Genomic DNA, 20316 nt, shown 5'->3' with positions numbered 1-20316 from the left:
TGTCATGTGTTTAAAGGTTTCATAAAGTGCCAGTCTTGTATACTGTCATTTGTTTCATATGTTAAAGGTTTCATAAAGTATCAGTCTTGTATACTGTCATGTGTTTCATTTGTTTAAGGTTTCATAAAGTACAAGTCTTTGTTGAAAAAGTAAACAAAGAAAATCTTTTTAACATTGGTAATTTTAACTTTGAAATTGTGAATGAAAAACATATTTTTTCATTAGGATTGTGACCCAATTCTGGCCCCAAATTGGCATGAGAAAAAAACTGAATTTTTATACTTGAGAAGTTTGTCCAATGATATAGATGCACTGACCATTGAAGAAGAAATCTGCTACTAGTTTAAAAGCTCAGTTTTCTAGTCTAGGATTCTGGTCATATAAAATGTTAACTATTTGGTATGCTGTGACTTTTTTTTTAAAGCATGTCAATGTGCCAGATTTAATTTTCATATCTGTGACTTATGACATTTTAAATTTTTGGAAATTGCATTGATTGTGCCATATCTTGAAAATAAAATCATAATTATGTGACCCTTTTTTATAAAGCCAAAAATAAACACTTTGTTAATAATGTAAGGTTCTATCTGTTACTCAACCTTTACCAATCTGAACAGGATTGATTCTGTCATTGCAACCAGTGTAGATCATGATCAGCCTGCACATCTGTGCAGTCTGGTCATGATCTGCTATGATTGCTTTTCAGTCAGTATCTTTTTTTGGCATGCACCCCTTTTAACATTTAATTGTACTGTCTAAACTGAAAGATGGACAAGTACTTTACATAAATTTAGCAGGGTAAGTGTTAATACCTAGTGTTTGATAAGTTTTAGAAATATCTTCTGAATAGAACGGTCATATCTGACACTTCAAGATAGCATAATATATGATTATGACCTTTCATTATTGACAACTGCAGAAAGGAGAATATACAATTTCTTTACCTTTAGCCTGCAGGCGGCAAGTGATTCTGCCTTTGTGAACAGTGCAGACCAAGTCCTGCCTGCACATCCATGCAGTCTGATCATGATCTGCACTGTTCTCTATTCTGTCAGTAAATTTTCAGTAGCCAACCCTCCATAAGATAAATGGTACTGCCAAAATGGAACAATAAACCAGTCCATTTTAGAAATTTAGCAATGTAAGGACTATAAAACTTCCATTGACCCACTCTACTGCGAGTTTGAAACAATGCTTGGGACTGTTAGAATTCTCTCTAGAATAAAAAAGATTTCCAGCTTGCATTCAGAAGGTTGATAGTTCAATTTAGGTGTCTTTTGAAGTGAAGCCTTATTCTTAGATGATTACAAGAGGTCTTTATCCGCCATTAAAGAACACTGAAAAGTCGCTGTATGAGTCAAAATGTTTCATTGTGCAAGTGACTTAAAAGCCAGTATAGCAAACTAACCAAGTTTTATTAGACTGTGGAATGAGTTATAGATCTAGGTATCTACAGGTCAGAAACTGTGCCAGTGTGACATACATGCCAATAGAATAAAGTTAAGAACTTTTGCAAGACTGCGAAACATGTTATAGACCTACATGTAGGTAATTCTTTCTACAGGAAACTGTTTTTGCTCTTTTCAGCAATTGTCTAATATACTGAAGGATCCAGAGTCCTCGAGTAACGACAAGTTTGTGGCACTTGAACTACTGAAGAATGCAAGTATTGCTGCAAATATGGTGCTGCCTGGTTGCCAGGATACAGGGACAGCTATATGTATGGGTAAGATAGGTCTCAGCCGGTTAGGTCTCGGTGCTCATATTATATATCTGTAGTACTGTACAATGTACAGAACAGCTTTTAAACCTGGTTTGAGAATGCTGAGAATTTTTGCTAGCATAAATAGTTGAAAACTTACCTGGAAACTTGATCTTGTTAAGTTACTGAAAGAAGTATACTAGCATGTCTTGGTTTAACCACAGGAGCCTGAAATTCTATCTATAATGCTCCAAAATGGCTAAATATAAAAATGACCCCTCCTATATATATTTAGCCATTTTGGAGCATTATAGATAGAATTTCAGGCTCCTGTGGTTTAATTCCCTGCTTAACGAAGAAAAGTGAAACTATGTGTAACATTATGCAGCACACTTGCAGTTTTTAAATCAGAACTATCATGTCATAGCATCCAACATCTTAACTATGAGCTTGGAAAAAAAATTACAGAAAATGCACAAATATTTTTTTGTTGGATGTCTTCAAAGTTTAAAGGATTCGAAATAATATGTAGGAAATAGTGATTTGCTCTTGAATAAAATCATTATTTGTCATTCAGATGTGTATTTTATATATATCACTGGGTTTGTACCCTATCGATACAATTTCTTCACATCTGAACTCCAGTGATTTTATAGGGATATATTATTTTAATTTATTTCTTAAATAAAATTAGGTTGTAGAAACATATTTTATAAATTTGAATTAAATCATCTAATAAAGAAATAATATATAGCCAAAGAGTGCTTTAACACTATTTATGCACGATGGGTGGTAATACGTGAGTGAAATTGTATGAACGACGTATTACCACCCAAGTGTATAAATAGTGTTAAAGCACGTTTGTGCTATAAATTATTTCAATTTCTAGTATGCCCTTAATTTCAAACACTAGATAAAATACAGAACCGCTCTTTCTTGGTCCAACAAAAACTTTGACGTCACCGCACGTTAACGTGACGTCATTCTAGCGTAAGAGTGTTTTAACAGAGAAAAGCATGTTAGAATCATAATTAAAGGCAGCTGTAAGAAGTTGGGTTGCTTTAAGATTATACAGTTTACAGAAGTAAATTTGTGTTTACATACAGAGGTTTTGTCATGAAAAGTTGTTTCGTTTTTGAAAAATAAGTGCTAGAATACAGGTGTTAAGAAATGAAAGAAAGAAGCATTTAGAGACAGCAAAATATGCCTCTTTTGAAGAGGTTTTTGATTGTCACAGGCTTCATTTTACATTGGATTCAATATATTTCTGACCCGCCCACTTAGCTCAGTAGGTAAGAGCGTTAGTCTACGGATTGCAGAGTTCGATCCTCAGGCGGGGCGTATGTTCTCCGTGACTATTTGATAAACGACATTGTGTCTGAAATCATTAGTCCTCCACCTCTGATTCATGTGAGGAAGTTGGCAGTTACTTGCGAAGAACAGGTTTGTACTGGTACAGAATCCAGGAACACTGGTTAGGTTAACTGCCCGCTGTTACATGACTGAAATACTGTTGAAAAACGGCGTTAAACCCAAAACAAACAAACAAATCAATATATTGCTATGTTAGGTTACTACTGAAGGGAAATAATTCTAAAGTTTCTGGTCCTAGAGCATGTAATACTGAAGAATGTAAGTATTGCTGCCAGTCATACTATTTGATTCTTACATTACTGATTTATGCTTTCTTGTAGGAAAGAAAGGACAGTATGTATGGACAGATGGCAATGATGCTGAGGCAATATCTCGAGGTATCTACAATACGTACACACAGAAAAATCTCAGATACTCACAGGTAATCATAAATAGCTGACTTTAAATGACTTGCCCCTGACCACCATAGCTTCAAAATCCTTGGGTCTTTCAAAAGCTTGACGAGTTACCATGTTACCTAAAACCTGTCACTGTAACTGAAATAAAAAAAAAAACATAGAAAAAGTTCCTGCATGGAAAACTTAAATAGCCAACTTTGAATGACTTACTCCTAACCATAAAAGCTTCATAATCTAGGCGCCTTGCTCTGCCAACAACTTGAAAGGTCACTATGTTACTTAAATTGTGTCTCTGTGACTCTAATGCAATAAAGACCAAAAACTATTTTCTGCTTCCTGCATGGGATGTTTGATTCTTTCAAATGAAGGTACCAGCAGGTCTGAGGTGGTTCTATTATGGGGCCTACCTTTATGGGTCCATTCCTGAAAATAAAAACGGTGCATCTGGAGTTGTATGAATACGGTTGTGAATTACCATTTTATAGGGAAAAACAGCCTACAGAAAATGAAAGTGATATTTTTCTTTTTATGCCCCCGGCATCTACTGATGTGGAGGGCATATAGTGATCGTCCTGTCCGTCCGTTCGTCTGTCCGTACGAGGTTAACCAAATGGGACCGTTTCGTCTGGCATCAATACCCCTTACTAGAATGACTTGATACTAATGTAGATGTAACCTGTGACCATTCCTCATCTTCAGACATCACCTGACCTCAGCTTGACCTTGACTTTGACCTCATTTTGGACTTAGGTTGTTTTATATGGGCCATCTCTTGGTTAACCAAATGGGACCGTTTTGTCTAGCATCAATACCCCTTACTAGAATGACTTTATACTAATGCAGACATAACCTGTGACCATTCCTCATCTTCAGACATCACCTGACCTCAGTTTGACCTTGACCTTGACCTCATTTTGGACTTAGGTTGCTTTATATGGGCCATCTCTTGGTTAACCAAATGGGACCATTTTGTCTAGCATCAATACCCCTTACTAGAATGACTTTATACTAATGCAGACATAACCTGTGACCATTCCTCATCTTCAGACATCACCTGACCTCAGTTTGACCTTGACCTTGACCTCATTTTGGACTTAGGTTGCTTTATATGGGCCATCTCTTGGTTAACCAAATGGGACCGTTTTGTCTAGCATCAATACCCCTTACTAGAATGGCTTTATACTAATACAGACATAACCTGTGACCATTCCTCATCTTCAGACATCACCTGACCTCAGTTTGACCTTGAACTTGACCTCATTTTGGACTTAGGTTGCTTTGTATTGACAAGGATGCCATCGGGGGCATCAAGCATTTATTGAACGCAGCTTCGTGTTTTATTTATTATTATTTATTATTGTTCTTTCTATTTTTATTATATATTCTACATGTCAAATTCCTAAATTACTGCTCTGAAATTTTGTAGTACTGAAATTTTACATCAGAGATATAGTCCACTTTATTAAAGAAAGAAATACCATGAAAATTTTACTTTTCAACAGGTTTCGCCGCTGGACATGTATAAGGAAGTAAACACAAAGACTAACCTTCCGGCACAGATTGAGATTTATTCCCAGAAAGGCAATCAGTACGACTTCTTATTTATCGCTAAAGGGGGCGGCTCGGCCAACAAAACATTCCTATATCAACAAACAAAAGCACTTCTGAATCCAGAAAGATTGCTGAAATTTGTTGATGAAAAAGTTAAGGTAATTTCTGTTTGCTTTTAGTTTGTTTTTGTTTGATTTTTCAGATTTAAAGCTATTGTTCGTCAGTATTTAATTTAACAGTTTTCCTGTTCCCTGTCCAGTATTTACTTGTTCTTTACAAGAAAATGATAACTTTTCTTCACTAAAAATGTCTTTCACTTGTTAATATAAGATTTTAAATTTTCTCTTAAAGCCAAGGTTTAGGGCAAAAAATCTCAGATATATTATATAGAGTCAACCATCACAGGGAACAGAAGCCTCTCTGTGGTTTTGAACCTACTTCCTGTAGATCTGAAGTTGGGCACTCTTCCTCTGTTGAGCTAACCAGGCAGACTGCATTTAGTGACTTCTCTCTGGAAACAAAGTCAGCTGTACATTTTCCTTATATGCCAAATCGAGTGCTATTTAACGAGTATAACGGAGGAGTGGGGTGGGGAGGTGGGGAACAGATTATGTTTTCAGAGTGTCTTATATGACAAGGATTATGGGTGGTCAGTTTTTAACCTTCAGTCTGCTGGTGGCAAGTAGTTTTGCTTTTGCGACCAGTGCAGACCAAGATCAGTCAGTAAATTTTCAGTTAATGCCCCTTTGACATATAAGTTGTACTGCCCAAATTGAATGATGGACGGGTGCATTTTAGAAATTTAGCATGGTAAAGGTTAAGAGACACCACTTCTACTTAATCCTATACACCAGTTTTTGACAAAATGTTTTTCAATGGAGCATTGAAATATAACGATGAAATATCACAGGGTATATGGTAATTTCACATTGAAAGATATCAAATATATTCTTCACTAGTATAATATGCGTGGGCAAATTGGTAAAATAATTATGGTTAAAACAATTGAAAAGACATGAAATAAAAAGAAAATTGTTTTACATGTTAGATCAAAATATCTCTCACTTATGAAGATAAAATTTTACATGTTCTGTCACTTGTGGCTATGCCATTTGTGAACATAATAATTTTGTATTTAATTCTGCAGAATATACCTTATTCTTACACCAGAAAAAAGAAACATATATGTTTTTAAAAGAGAAAATAAGGATTTCATCTTTTTTATCCGCATTTATTTGTATTTTCAGACTTTGGGAACTGCTGCTTGTCCTCCATACCATTTGGCTTTTGTAGTTGGGGGAACATCAGCAGAGTTCAATCTGAAAACAGTTAAACTGGCCTCAGCCAAGTATTTAGATACATTACCCACTACAGGTAAGTTGTAGGCTATCTGAAAACAGTTAAACTGGCCTCAGCCAAGTATTTAGATACATTACCCACTACAGGGAAGTTGTAGGCTATCTGAAAACAGTTAAACTGGCCTCAGCCAAGTATTTAGATACATTACCCACTACAGGTAAGTTCTAGGCTATCTGAAAACAGTTAAACTGGCCTCAGCCAAGTATTTAGATACATTACCCGCTACAGGTAAGTTCTAGGCTATCTGAAAACAGTTAAACTGGCCCCAGCCAAGTATTTAGATACGTTACCCACTACAGGTAAGTTCTAGGCTATCTGAAAACAGTTAAACTGGCTTCAACCAAGTATTTAGATACACTACCCATTACAGATAATGATGTAATTGTGGGAATATCTGCTTAGTTCAGTCTGAAAACAGTTAAACTGACTTCAGTCAAGTATTTAGATATGCTGCCCACTACAGGTAAGTTGTAGTAGAGGAAGATCAGCCAAGTTCTATCTGAAAACAGTTAAACTGACTTCAGCTAAGTATTTAGATACACTACCCACTACAGGTAAGTTTTAGTTGTTGGATTATCTGCTTAGTTTAGTCGGAAAACAGTTAAACCAAAGACTTAATCAAGACAAAGAGTAATAAGTTTATCAACCAAGCAGTTAGATACACTATCCACTACCAGTAAGTAGTAGATGGGGAATCATCAGTAGAGTTAGTCTGAAACAGTTTAACTGGCTTCAACTATAAAATTTGCCACCCACTACAGATAAGTGTTAGCTGGGGAGAATATTAGCTGAGTTCACTTTGAAAACAATTAAAAAATTTACAAAGACATGCAAATTAATACTTATTGATAAAGTGTTAGATACACTACCTACAACAGGTAAGTGGTAGTCAGGGAAGCATTAGTCGAGTTAGTAAGAAACAATTTAATTGATTTCAGCCAAGTATGTACATACTGCCCACAACAGATAAGTGATAGTCAGGGAATATCTACTTAGTTCAATCTGAAAACAATTAAACAAAAAAAAATAATAAAAATATAGGAGGTCAAATTTATAACCACTGTAATAGTGGTGTGCAGCTCTTCCTGTGATGTCATGCACGACATTGGAAATGAAATAATTTCATAGATATTAGGCTCAAATCTACAACAATGAGAAGAGATTTGAAGTCATACTGTTAACCAGTCAGTCATAAAAGCCCAGACTAGTTATGACACAGATAAAAAAAATGTGTAGAAGGTTGAGCAAAGGACAAGGAACTAGAGGTTAAGAGTTCCACCATAGTGTGAGGTATATTTTCACTATGATATGATTTGACAGAGGACACATATCTGAACTTATTCGTCCTTCACCGCTAACAATTTTGGAGGAGTTGTCAGTTTCTTGAGGAGAGCAAACCAGTAATTTTACAGAATCCAGGATCACTGGTTTGAATAATAAAAAAATCATCATAATATAAATGAAATTCTGTTGCTGGTAGCGTTGATTTTGCCTTTGCAACCAGTGCAGACCAAGATCAGCCTGCATGTCCGTGCAGTCTGATTTTGGTTCGCACTGTTCGCTATTCAGTCAGTAAAACACCCCTTTGAATTATCAGTGGTACTACCCAGAATAAATGATAGACCAGTCCATTTTAGAAATAAAGCATGGTAAAGTTTAGAAACAGCTGTGAACTTCTGTAAGCCAATTGTATTTCCATTTATAGGCAATGAGCATGGTAGAGCATTCCGTGACCTTGACCTTGAGAATGAGATACATCAGCTGACTCAGCGTATGGGTATAGGTGCACAGTTTGGTGGCAAATATTTCTGTCATGACGTGAGGGTTGTTAGACTGCCTAGACATGGAGCGTCGTGCCCTGTTGGCATTGGTGTATCGTGTTCAGCTGATAGACAGGTTAGTATTGATGCTGGACTGGTTTACTTTTTTAAACTTACTTTATTTTATGTCAACTCTATTAGATCTGTTTAAGAAGTAATATGTCCCAAACAGTGATTTATTGTTGATTAAAATCACAATTCGAAGTTCAATTTCAAAGGTACATTTTTTTATTACATCACAAGTGTGCAGCTTGATTGATATAATAATATTCATGATTTTAGTCAAGAGCAAATCACTGTTATAGATGTTTTATTTTGATTCTTACACAATTATATAAAGATTATTATCTACATCTTTTTAAGAGATTTATCAAATATTTGGCTGTTTTGTGTGATTTTCTGTTGCAGTGCCCCACTATGACTCTGTGTAGCTATGCAGTTCCATAATAATTGTTACGGATGAACAGTGCACGTGTTACATACATGTATTAACATACAGTTTTAGCCTTTTTTGTTGAATAGGGAAATAAGCTAGGTCGTCTCATATCATACTATGCAGCTTATATTAACTATTCCTGAACCTGTGTTCAACACTGTCTAAAACTTAAGCCTTAAGTCTTTAAAGGGACATGCCTGCAGACTGGGGTAAAAGGAATTTTCAAAGCAGATTGCTATTTATACTTGACACATCATTATTAATTGTTAGCATGACTTTTCGAAGAAAATGTAGAGCAATAGCATTCGCCCCAGCATCAGTGTCATCGCTGTTGGTTCAAGTTTTTGAAAAAGTCAAATATCTCTGTTTCTGTGAAAGCTATTGACTTGAAACTGAAAATAGATATTAACTATCAAATTTTACACTAGCAGAAATCATCCCCATAACTTTGTTTGAATTTTAACAGTATTATGCCCCATTTTAACTTAGAATTTTTTGGTTAAAATTTTTAATAAAGTCAAATATCTCTGTTACTATCAAAGCTTTTCACTTGAAACTTAAAATAGTGATTTACTATCAAAGTCTGCATCAGGAGAAACAATCCCCATAACTCTGGTTTGAATTTTGACAGACTTATGCTCCTTTTTAAATATTTTTGGTTTATTAGCTCGTCTATTCAAAGAAAAGGGGAGCTATCCTACTCGCCCCGGCATCAGCGTTAGCGTCACACAAAAGTTAAAGTTTGGCAACCACCCCAAATATTTTCAAAGTCCATTGAGATATTGCTTTGATATTTTGCATACTTGTTTACCACCATGACCCCAGTCTGTACAAAGGAGGAGGCAACTCTATCAAGCATTTTGACCGAATTATGGCCCCTTTTCGCTTAGAATAAATGTTAAAGTTTGCGTACCACCCCAAATATTTTAAAAGTCCATTGAGATATTGCTTTGATATTTTGCGTACTTGTTTACCATCATGACCCCAGTCTGTAAAAAGGAGGAGGCAATTCTATCAAGCATTTTGACTGAATTATGGCCCCTTTTTGACTTAGAATAAATGTTAAAGTTTGCGTACCACCCCAAATATTTTCAAAATCCATTGAGATATTGCTTTGATATTTTGCATACTTGTTAACCATCATGACCCCAGTCTGTAAAAAAGGAGGAGGCAACTCTGTCAAGCATTTTGACTGAATTATGGCCCCTTTTTGACTTAAAATAAATGTTAAAGTTTGCATACCACCCCAAATATTTTCAAAGTTCATTGAGATATTGCTTTGATATTTTGCATACATGTTTACCATCATGACCCCAGTCTCTAAAAAGGAGGAGGCAAATCTGTCAAGCATTTTGACTGAATAATGGCCCCTTTTTGACTTAGAATAAATGTTAAAGTTTGCATACCACCCCAAATATTTTCAAAGTTCATTGAGATATTGCTTTGATATTTTGCATACATGTTTACCATCATGACCCCAGTCTCTAAAAAGGAGGAGGCAACTCTATCAAGTATTTTGACTGAATTATGGCCTCTATTTGACTTAGAATAAATGTTAAAGTTTGCGTACCACCCCAAATATTTTCAAAGTCCATTGAGATATTGCTTTGATATTTTGCATACTTGCTTACCATCATGATCCCAGTCTGTAAAAAGGAGGAGGCAAATCTGTCAAGCATTTTGACTGAATTATGGCCCCTTTTTGACTTAGAATATGCTTATTGTGTAATGTTATAGTTTTATTCATAGCTTATATTATACTATCAAGCACTGAGAATAGTCGAGCACGCTGTCCACTGACAGCTCTTATTTTTTATGAAGTTTTTACTGGCAAAGCTCCAATATAGGGTCAAACACTGAGAAATGTCGCGTGTGCTGTCATCAGTCAGCTCTTGTTTGACTAGTAGATTCTTAATATGTTTGATGTAAAGTACAGCTAAGTTCTGTATATGAACCACACCATGAGAAAACCAACATAATACTTTTGCGACTAGCATAGAGCCAGACCAGTCTGCACATCCATGTAGTCTGGTCAGGATCCATGTTGTTGTCTTATGGTTTCTCTGATTGCAGTAGGCTCTGAAAGCAAACAGAATGGATCCTGACCAGACTGCGCAGATGTGCAGGCATGTCTGGATCCATGCTGGTTGCAGATGCACTATGTTGGTTTTCTCATGGCGTGGCTCATATATCTTTGAAAATTGCTGTATCAGTACTTACACTTTTGAGAGTTTTCTACATTGTACACATTTTATACATTAAAAGATCGTTTTTATGAATAAAAAATACTTAAAGGAGTTCATCACAATATTTTGTGCGCAGCTCAATCGCGCAGCAAGCGATATCTGCTGTAAAGTTCAGAATTTGCCGCCGAAAGTGCATAATTGTCGGATATGCAGCGCACTCGCGCAAAATATATCGTATGTACTGACAATATAGGTCGTGCATCCATATTTTACCTTTAAAAGTGATGGTGTTTTATTGGAGGAGTAGTTGTAGGAAGTGCTTGAATTGAATACATTGTGGACAGCCAATTTGAAAGTAAACTATTTCGTCCAGTAATGATGCAGCCGACTCCAAGTCAAATAAAATTCCAGAAAATCTTAACGTAGATATATCTCCTTCAAGTTCAAATGTGACTTCCTAAAAATGTTGTTATACTTTTTGTGTCCCATCCCGCATTTCACGTAATAAGACCAGAGTTATGGCCCTTGATAGTCAAATTGTACATAAAGTGTCTAAACATTTGTGTCGCATGTACCTCAAAATTATATGTGCCAAGAGTCATGAAACCACACAAGAATTAAATTCAGCATGCGAAGTTGTGCACCAGTGCTTTTATTTGAGGTTTCACTCAATAAAACAGATTTATGTCCCTTGACGTGGTCAAATATATACGTAAATGGGATGTGAAAGCTTGTGTAGCACGTATCTCAAAAAGTATTTGACCTAGAGGCATGCAACCTTAAAGGAGCATTATTCTGCATGTGAGTAAGAATATTGGTTAAGGAACTGATAATAACATTGTGCAATTTGTTTTGTAAGAAAAAAATGTTCATAATTTTTAGGTGGGTGGGGTAATGAAAAAAATACTTTTGTGGGTGGAGTGAATATTTTTTAATTTTTCTTGAAAACAAGCACGGGTCGATATTATTTTTTTGGTTTAGATTTTTTTGTCTTAGTTCTAGCTTACATAATATAAAATATGGAAAAATTCTGTCCGCTAGATTTTTCATATCATTAAGAAATACTTCGTGTTTTTCTCAGTTTCAGATACTTTCGACATCTGTCAAGAGTAATTTTTCTGAGTTAATATATCTATATGTTGACATTTTATGCATAGTTATAGTGGTGTTATAAATTTGGATGCATAAACAGTAACATCAGAGTGAAACTTTGAATAAATATTTGTTTGCAGTAGTTTTATTATGACATGTATGTACTGTTTCTTCGGACAAAAATACCGATTTGGTGTTCTTAATATACTTTGAGTATTGAAAAAAGAAGCACGGGTACCTATTATTTTTATTTTTAGCTCACCTGTCACAAAGTGACAAGGTGAGCTTTTGTGATCGCGCGGTGTCCGTCGTCCGTCCGTCCGTCCGTTAACTTTTGCTTGTGACCACTCTAGAGGTCACATTTTTCATGGGATCTTTATGAAAGTTGGTCAGAATGTTCATCTTGATGATATCTAGGTCAAGTTCGAAACTGGGTCACGTGACATCAAAAACTAGGTCAGTAGGTCTAAAAATAGAAAAACCTTGTGACCTCTCTAGAGGCCATATATTTCACAAGATCTTCATGAAACTTGGTCAGAATGTTCACCTTGATGATATCTAGGTCAAGTTCGAAACTGGGTCACGTGCCGTCAAAAACTAGGTCAGTAGGTCTAAAAATAGAAAAACCTTGTGACCTCACTAGAGGCCATATATTTCACAAGATCTTCATGAAACTTGGTCAGAATGTTCACCTTGATGATATCTAGGTCAAGTTCGAAACTGGGTCACGTGCCGTCAAAAACTAGGTCAGTAGGTCTAAAAATAGAAAAACCTTGTGACCTCTCTAGAGGCCATATATTTCACAAGATCTTCATGAAAATTGGTCAGAATGTTCACCTTGATAATATCTAGGTCAAGTTCGAAACTGGGTCACGTGCCGTCAAAAACTAGGTCAGTAGGTCAAATAATATAAAAACCTTGTGACCTCTCTAGAGGCCATATTTTTCATGGGATCTGTATGAAAATTGGTCTCAATGTTCATCTTGATGATATCTAGGTCAAGTTCGAAACTGGGTCATGTGCGGTCAAAAACTAGGTCAGTAGGTCTAAAAATAGAAAAACCTTGTGACCTCTCTAGAGGCCATATATTTCATGAGATCTTCATGAAAATTGGTCAGAATGTTCACCTTGATGATATCTAGGTCAAGTTCGAAACTGGGTCACGTGCCATCATAAACTAGGTCAGTAGGTCAAATAATAGAAAAACCTTGTGACGTCTCTATAGGCCATATTTTTCATGGGATCTGTCTGAAAATTGGTTTGAATGTTCATCTTGATGATATCTAGGTCAGATTTGAAAGTGGGTCACGTGCCATCAAAAACTAGGTCAGTAGGTCAAATAATAGAAAAACCTTGTGACCTCTCTAAAGGCCATATTTTTCATGGGATCTGTATGAAAATTGGTCTGAATGTTCATCTTGATGATATCTAGGTCATGTTCGAAACAGGGTCATGTGCGGTCAAAAACTAGGTCATTAGGTCTAAAAATAGAAAAACCTTGTGACCTCTCTAGAGACCATACTTGTGAATGGATCTCCATAAAAATTGGTCAGAATGTTCACCTTGCTGATATCTAGGTCAAGTTTGAAACTGGGTCACGTGCCGTAAAAAACTAGGTCAGTAGGTCAAATAATAAAAAAAACCTTGTGACCTCTCTAGAGACCATACTTTTCATGGGATCTGTATGAAAGTTGGTCTGAATGTTTATCTTGATGATATCTAGGTCAAATTTGAAACTGGGTCAACTGTGGTCAAAAACTAGGTCAGTAGGTCTAAAATTATTAAAATCTTTTGACATCTCTAGAGACCATATTTTTCAATGGATCTTCATGAAAATTGGTCAGAATTTTTATCTTGATAATATCTAGGTCAGGTTCAAAACTGGGTCACATGAGCTCAAAAACTAGGTCACTATGTCAAATAATAGAAAAAACGACGTCATACTCAAAACTGGGTCATGTGGAAAGAGGTGAGCGATTCAGGACCATCATGGTCCTCTTGTTTATTTTAACTTGTCATACATCAATCTATAAATATGCAGAGTTACAAAAAATTCTGTCCGCTAGAAATAATTGTGAAAAACATCTTTAAAATCTATGAAATCACCAGTAAAATTCTTCCTTTTAGAATGGAAGGATCTTCTAAATTAAATTAAAAATATTGCTAAACTTTCTGTTTGCTCTGGCATTGATGTATATGTGTAGATTGCAAGGAAATCTTCAGTCTGTGGCTAATGCTGAATCAGCTAAATTTCAGTAGTACTGTTGACTAAGCATATTTGCTATGAAAGACTGTTAATAATTGTTATATTTGTTCTATAATTAGATTGTGGGTAAGATCAGTGAAGAGGGTGTGTTCTTGGAACAGCTGGAAACTAACCCAGATAAATATTTACCCGAGATAAGTGATAAAGATCTGGGTAGTGATGTAGTAAAGGTAGGTCTAGATATTTGTATAAACCCAGATAAATATTAACCTGAGATTGGTGATAAAGATCTAGGTAATGATGTAGTAAAGGTAGGTCTAGATATTTGTATAAACCCAGATAAATATTAACCTGAGATTGGTGATAAAGATCTAGGTAGTGATGTAGTAAAGGTAGGTCTTGATATTTGTATAAACCCAGAAAAATATTAACCTGAGATTGGTGATAAAGATTTGGGTAGTGAGGTAGTAAAGGTAGGTCTAGATATTTGTATAAATTCAGGTAGATATTTACCTCAGATTGGTGATAAAGATCGGGTAGTGAAGTTGTAAAGGTAATTATAAAAAATAAATTTTAACCGAGGTAAACATTTACTCAAAATTGGAGATGACAAATACTGGGTGGTGAAATTGTAAAGGTGATTATAAAAATAAATTTTAAACCAGGTAAACATTTACTCAAGATTGGAGATTAAAAAAAAACAACTGGGTAGTGAAATTGTAAAGGTATGTGTTGACATTTTCTTACAATTTTTATGCGTAACAGAAATTGAAGAGGATAGAATTATATTTTGGAAAATCCCAATTGCCTGAGGCAGGTTTCTAACCTGGGTTGGGCAACTATTACTCTAACCACTGAGCCAGAGTCAACTCCCTGATGCTGTTGTCAGAGATTGGTTTTTAGCTCACCTGTCACATAGTGACAAGGTGAGCTTTTGTGATCACCCTTCGTCCGTCGTCCGTCGTCCGTCCGTCCGTCAACAATTTCGTGTCTGCACGATAGTGGTTTCGTTTATGATTTTATTTTAACCAAACTTGCACACAACTTGTATCACCATAAGATCTCGGTTCCTTTCTTGAACTGGCCAGATCCCATTATGGGTTCCAGAGTTATGGCCCCTGAAAGGGCCAAAATTAGCTATTTTGACCTTGTCTGCACAGTAGCAGCTTTATTTATGATTTGATTTTCACTAAACTGGCACACAACTTGTATCACCATAAGATCTCGGTTCCTTTCTTGAACTGGCCAGATCCCGTTATGGGTTCCAGAGTTATGGCCCCTGTAAGGGCCAAAATTAGCTATTTTGACCTTGTCTGCACAGTAGCAGCTTTATTTATCATTTGATTTTTACCAAACTGGCATACAACTTGTATCACCATAAGATCTTGGTTCCTTTCTTGAACTGGCGAGATTCTGTTATGGGTTCCAGAGTTATGGCCCCTGAAAGGGCCAGAATTACCTATTTTGACCTTGTCTGCACAATAGCAGCTTCATTTATGATTTGATTTTAACCAAACTTGCACACAACTTGTATTACCACAAGATCTTGGTTCCTTTCTTGAACTGGCCAGATTCCATCATGGGTTCCAGAGTTATGGCCCCTTAAAGGTCCAAAATTGGCTATTTTGGCTTTTGCAGCCATATAGATACTTCATTTATGGTTTTATTTGATACAAACTTCCAAAATATCTTCAACAACAATAAATCTTGGATTACATGACAAATCAGATCCAGTCGTAGGTTCCAGAGTTATTTTATATCTGATTACCTCCCCTGATTGTAGTCAAAATGGATTTATATCAGTAAGTACTTATAGGACTTATTTGAAATTTCATTATTGTCATTAGTTGGACTGAGCCAATCAGGGTAGATAACTATGGACTGATTTTATGTCAAATTACTTCCCTTTATTTCAAATTAAAATGGGTATATCTCCGTAACTAATGAAGATACTGATCTGAAATTTCATTTATGTCAACAGATTTATTTGGCAGATCCTTCTTTTGTTCACTTACAATAATTTTTTTTTTAATTACTTCCATTTTACGTTACTATAAATAGCTTATTTTTAGTAACTTTTTTATTATTGGCCATAGGGAAAAACCGAGACCACTTTTCTGTGGTACAACATGGATGGTACCTCCAATTTTTAGGTGTATTTTGACATATCTCTACCTTGTAAGATTTTTTTTTCTTTTTGGTTAAATTTCTTCTCTTTGTTGTTCCTGTCCTTTGTGGACTTAGATATTTTTTCTGAGGACCTTGTTGTCCTCAAGTGCAATGATAACAGGTGAGCGATATAGGGCCATCATGGCCCTCTTGTTTAAACTTACAAGCTATGTGTAAGTGACTGCAACACTTCACCTCTTCTGAGGAGTCAGCATTTATGATGATGTAAGCCATTTCAGCTTAGAAAGTGCCATTTTCATCATGAGATAAAGTCTGTTTCCCGGACAAGCCCTTCTTAGGACTTAAGAGCCGTATTAGAATTGAAGAGGATAGAGTTTTATGATTAAAATCGCAAGTGTCTGAGGGGGGATTCAAACCTGTGTCGTACAGGTGGAAGTCCAGTGCTCTAAGTAATGAACCAAAGAGTTGACTCCCTGATCCCCCATCTGTTCACTTTTTGGTGTAACAAAATTTAAAGGGAATATAACTTTATGGCGAAAAATCTCAATTGTCTGTGGCGGGATTCAAACCCCGGGTCACATGGGCCAAACCATTGAGCCAAAGAATGGCCCTTGGAAGTGAAATCTTTAAAGTAAATAGAAATAAAATCTTCGATTAAAAGTACTGATGGTGAAAGATTGAGTATTGAGTGGTAAAGTTTACAAATTTAATGGGTGAAGAGGAGACTATGACAGCAAAATTTCATTAAACTTGATGTTTTGCTTTGTTTAATAAGTAATGTAGAGGTATCTTCTAATAGAATAACTTACTTTAACTGTTGAAAATTCTCATAATGTCAGCCGGTAACAGTATGAAATGGTTGTCAGTTTTGATGATTCCATAAAATTTTAGCATAGTTATATTCTTGAAATTTTCTCTGTAGATTGATTTGAACAAACCTATGTCAGAGGTACTTAACTTACTTGACCAGTATCCAATCAGAACGAGGCTGAGTTTAACAGGTACGCTGATCGTGGCACGAGATATTGCACACGCCAAGCTAGAGGAGAGATTAGATAGTGGTGACGGATTACCAGAATATTTCAAGAAACATCCTGTATACTATGCTGGTCCAGCGAAAACACCTGAGGTAACTAAAGAGTTTAGTGTGATAGAATATCTATGAGAGAAAGACAAGTAAACCCTTGTATGCCATGTGTTGAAATTATACAATTTCTGGATTTTCCATAGGAAAATAATCTTTTCTAAAATGACGTAGCACTTCAGTGACATCACTGTTGTATAAGCCATATTATGAAATCATAAATTATGTACCTATTACTGTGGGGAAAAAAAACAGATCTATTTGTTCCTGCAATTTTTAGGTCACCTGAGCATGAAGAGCTCAAAGGTGAGCTTTAGAGATCGCCCTGTGTCCGTGGTCAGTCATCAACAATTTGACTTTTAACACTCTAGAGGTCACAATTTTTGCCCAAACTTAAAGAAACTTGGTCAGAATGTTACCCTCAATAAAATTTTGGACGAGTATGATATTGGTTCATCTGGGGTCGAAAACTAGGTCACCAGGTCAAATCAGAATGTTACCCTCAACATAGTCTTGGATGATTTAGATATTGGGTCATCCAGGGTAAAAAACTAGGTCACCAGGTCAAATCAGAATGTTACCCTCAACATAGTCTTGGATGATTTAGATATTGGGTCATCCAGGGTAAAAAACTAGGTCACCAGGTCAAATCAGAATGTTACCCTCAACATAGTCTTGGATGATTTAGATATTGGGTCATCCAGGGTAAAAAACTAGGTCACCAGGTCAAATCAAAGTAAAAGCTTGTTAACACTGTAGAGGTCATATTTATGACTGTATCTTGGTGAAACTTGGTCAGATTGTCAATCTTGATGATCTCAAGGTCCAGTTTGAATCTGGGTCATGTAGGATCAAAAACTAGGTCACCAGGTCAAATCAAAGGAAAAGCTAGTTTACACTGTAGAGGCCACATTTTTGACCATATCTTAATGAAATTAGGTCAGAATTTTAATCTTGATGATCTTTAAGTCATATTCAAATCTGGGTCAGGTGAGGTCAAAAACTAGGTCACTAGGTCAAATCAAAGGAAAAGCTTGTTAACACTCTAGAGGCCACATTTAAGACTGTATTTTCACGAAACTTAGTCAGAATGTTAATCTTGGTGATCTTTAGGTCAAGTACGAATCTGGGTCATGTCTACTCAAAAACTAGGTCACTGGGTCATATCGAAGCAAAAGCTATTTAACACTTTAGAGGCCACATTTATGACCATATCTTATTGAAACTTGGTCAGAATGTTAATCTTGATGATCTTTAGGTCATTAGGTCAGGTAAGTGATACAGGGCCTCCATGGCCCTCTTGTTTTAATGTTGTAGGGGAGGAAATGATTTCCTGTGTCTGCAAGTGAATGACAGCTGTTCGTTCAACCCTCAAGTGAGCATGGATAAAAAGCGTTAATAATGCTCCATTCCATGCTGTCCCTTTGGTAGGACCAACCCTGTTTTACATAGACAGGCATGTAAAAGCCTAATAATATTTCAGTATTATGTCATTTTTAGCTCAACTATACGAAGTATAAGGAGAGCTATCCTACTCGCCCCGGCGTCGGCGTCTTTCCGCGTCCCCACCTTGGTTAAAGTTTTGGTGCACTTTCTCTTTTTTCAACTTATCTCTGTAATTACTTGATGGATTTGATTCAAACTTGAAATACTTATTCCTCATCATCATCCACATCATCTGAAATAAGGGCCATAACTCTGGCACCAATATTTCATGAATTATCCCCCCTTTTCACTTGGATTTTCAGGTTAAAGTTTTGATGCACTTTCACTCTATCTCTGTTATTACTGAATGGATTTGATTCAAACTTAAACTAGTTGTTCAACATCATCACCCACATCATATGACACAAGGTGCATAACTCTGGCACCATTATTTCATGAATTATTCCCCCTTTTTACTTAGAATTTCAGGTTAAAGTTTTGGTGCACTTTCACTCTATCTCTGTTATTACTGAATGGATTTGATTCAAACTTAAAATAGTTGTTCAACATCATCACCCACATCATATGACACAAGGTGCATAACTCTGGCACCACTTTTTTCATGAATTATTCCCCCTTTTTTCTTAGAATTTCAGGTTAAAGTTTTGGTGCACTTTCACTCTACCTCTGTTATTACTGAATGGAATTGATTCAAACTTAAAATAGTTGTTCAGCATTATCACCCACATCATATGACACAAGGTGCATAACTCTGGCACCACTTTTTAGCTCACCTGTCACAAAGTGACAAGGTGAGCTTTTGTGATCACGCGTTGTCCGTCGTCCATCCGTCCGTAAACTTTTGCTTGTGACCACTCTAGAGGTCACATTTTTCATGGAATCTTTATGAAAGTTGGTCAGAATGTTCATCTTGATGATATCTAGGTCAAGTTCGAAACTGGGTCACGTGCCATCAAAAACTAGGTCAGTAGGTCTAAAAATAGAAAAACCTTGTGACCTCTCTAGAGGCCATATATTTCACAAGATCTTCATGAAAATTGGTCAGAATGTTCACCTTGATGATATCTAGGTCAAATTCGAAACTGGGTCACGTGCCGTCAAAAACTAGGTCAGTAGGTCTAAAAATAGAAAAACCTTGTGACCTCTCTAGAGGCCATATATTTCACAAGATCTTCATGAAAATTGATCAGAACATTCACCTTGATGATATCTAGGTCAAGTTCGAAACTTGGTCACGTGCCTTCAAAAACTAGGTCAGTAGGTCAAATAATAGAAAAACCTTGTGACCTCTCTAAAGGCCATATTTTTCATGGGATCTGTATGAATATTGGCCTGAATGTTCATCTTGATGAAATCTAGGTCAATTTCGAAACTGGGTCACGTGCGGTCAAAAACTAGGTCAGTAGTTCTAAAAATAAAAAAACCTTGTGACGTCTCTAGAGGCCATATATTTCATGATATCTTCATGAAAATTGGTCAGAATGTTCATCTTGATGATATCTAGGTCAAGTTCAAAATTGGGTCACGTGCCT

The 20316-nt window shown here is 36.1% G+C and overlaps 1 protein-coding gene across 2 annotated transcripts in view; it reads left to right on the top strand.

The window, feature by feature from the left end:
* Positions 1-20316, top strand: part of LOC123527455 (fumarate hydratase class I, aerobic-like) — a 34394-nt gene that overhangs the window by 2450 nt on the left and 11628 nt on the right. For both annotated transcript variants that reach the window (XM_045306917.2, XM_045306918.2), the window contains exons 4-10: positions 1588-1726; positions 3397-3497; positions 4977-5183; positions 6273-6399; positions 8090-8280; positions 14244-14354; positions 17177-17383. In XM_045306917.2, coding sequence (XP_045162852.2) covers positions 1588-1726; positions 3397-3497; positions 4977-5183; positions 6273-6399; positions 8090-8280; positions 14244-14354; positions 17177-17383 — 1083 coding nt within the window. The remainder of the gene's footprint in view (positions 1-1587; positions 1727-3396; positions 3498-4976; positions 5184-6272; positions 6400-8089; positions 8281-14243; positions 14355-17176; positions 17384-20316) is intronic.

This window comes from Mercenaria mercenaria, chromosome 14, assembly GCF_021730395.1.
Source record: "Mercenaria mercenaria strain notata chromosome 14, MADL_Memer_1, whole genome shotgun sequence".
Lineage (NCBI taxonomy): Eukaryota > Metazoa > Mollusca > Bivalvia > Venerida > Veneridae > Mercenaria > Mercenaria mercenaria.
Note: the sequence above shows the minus strand (reverse complement) of the source record. Positions and strands in the feature narration are given on the sequence as shown.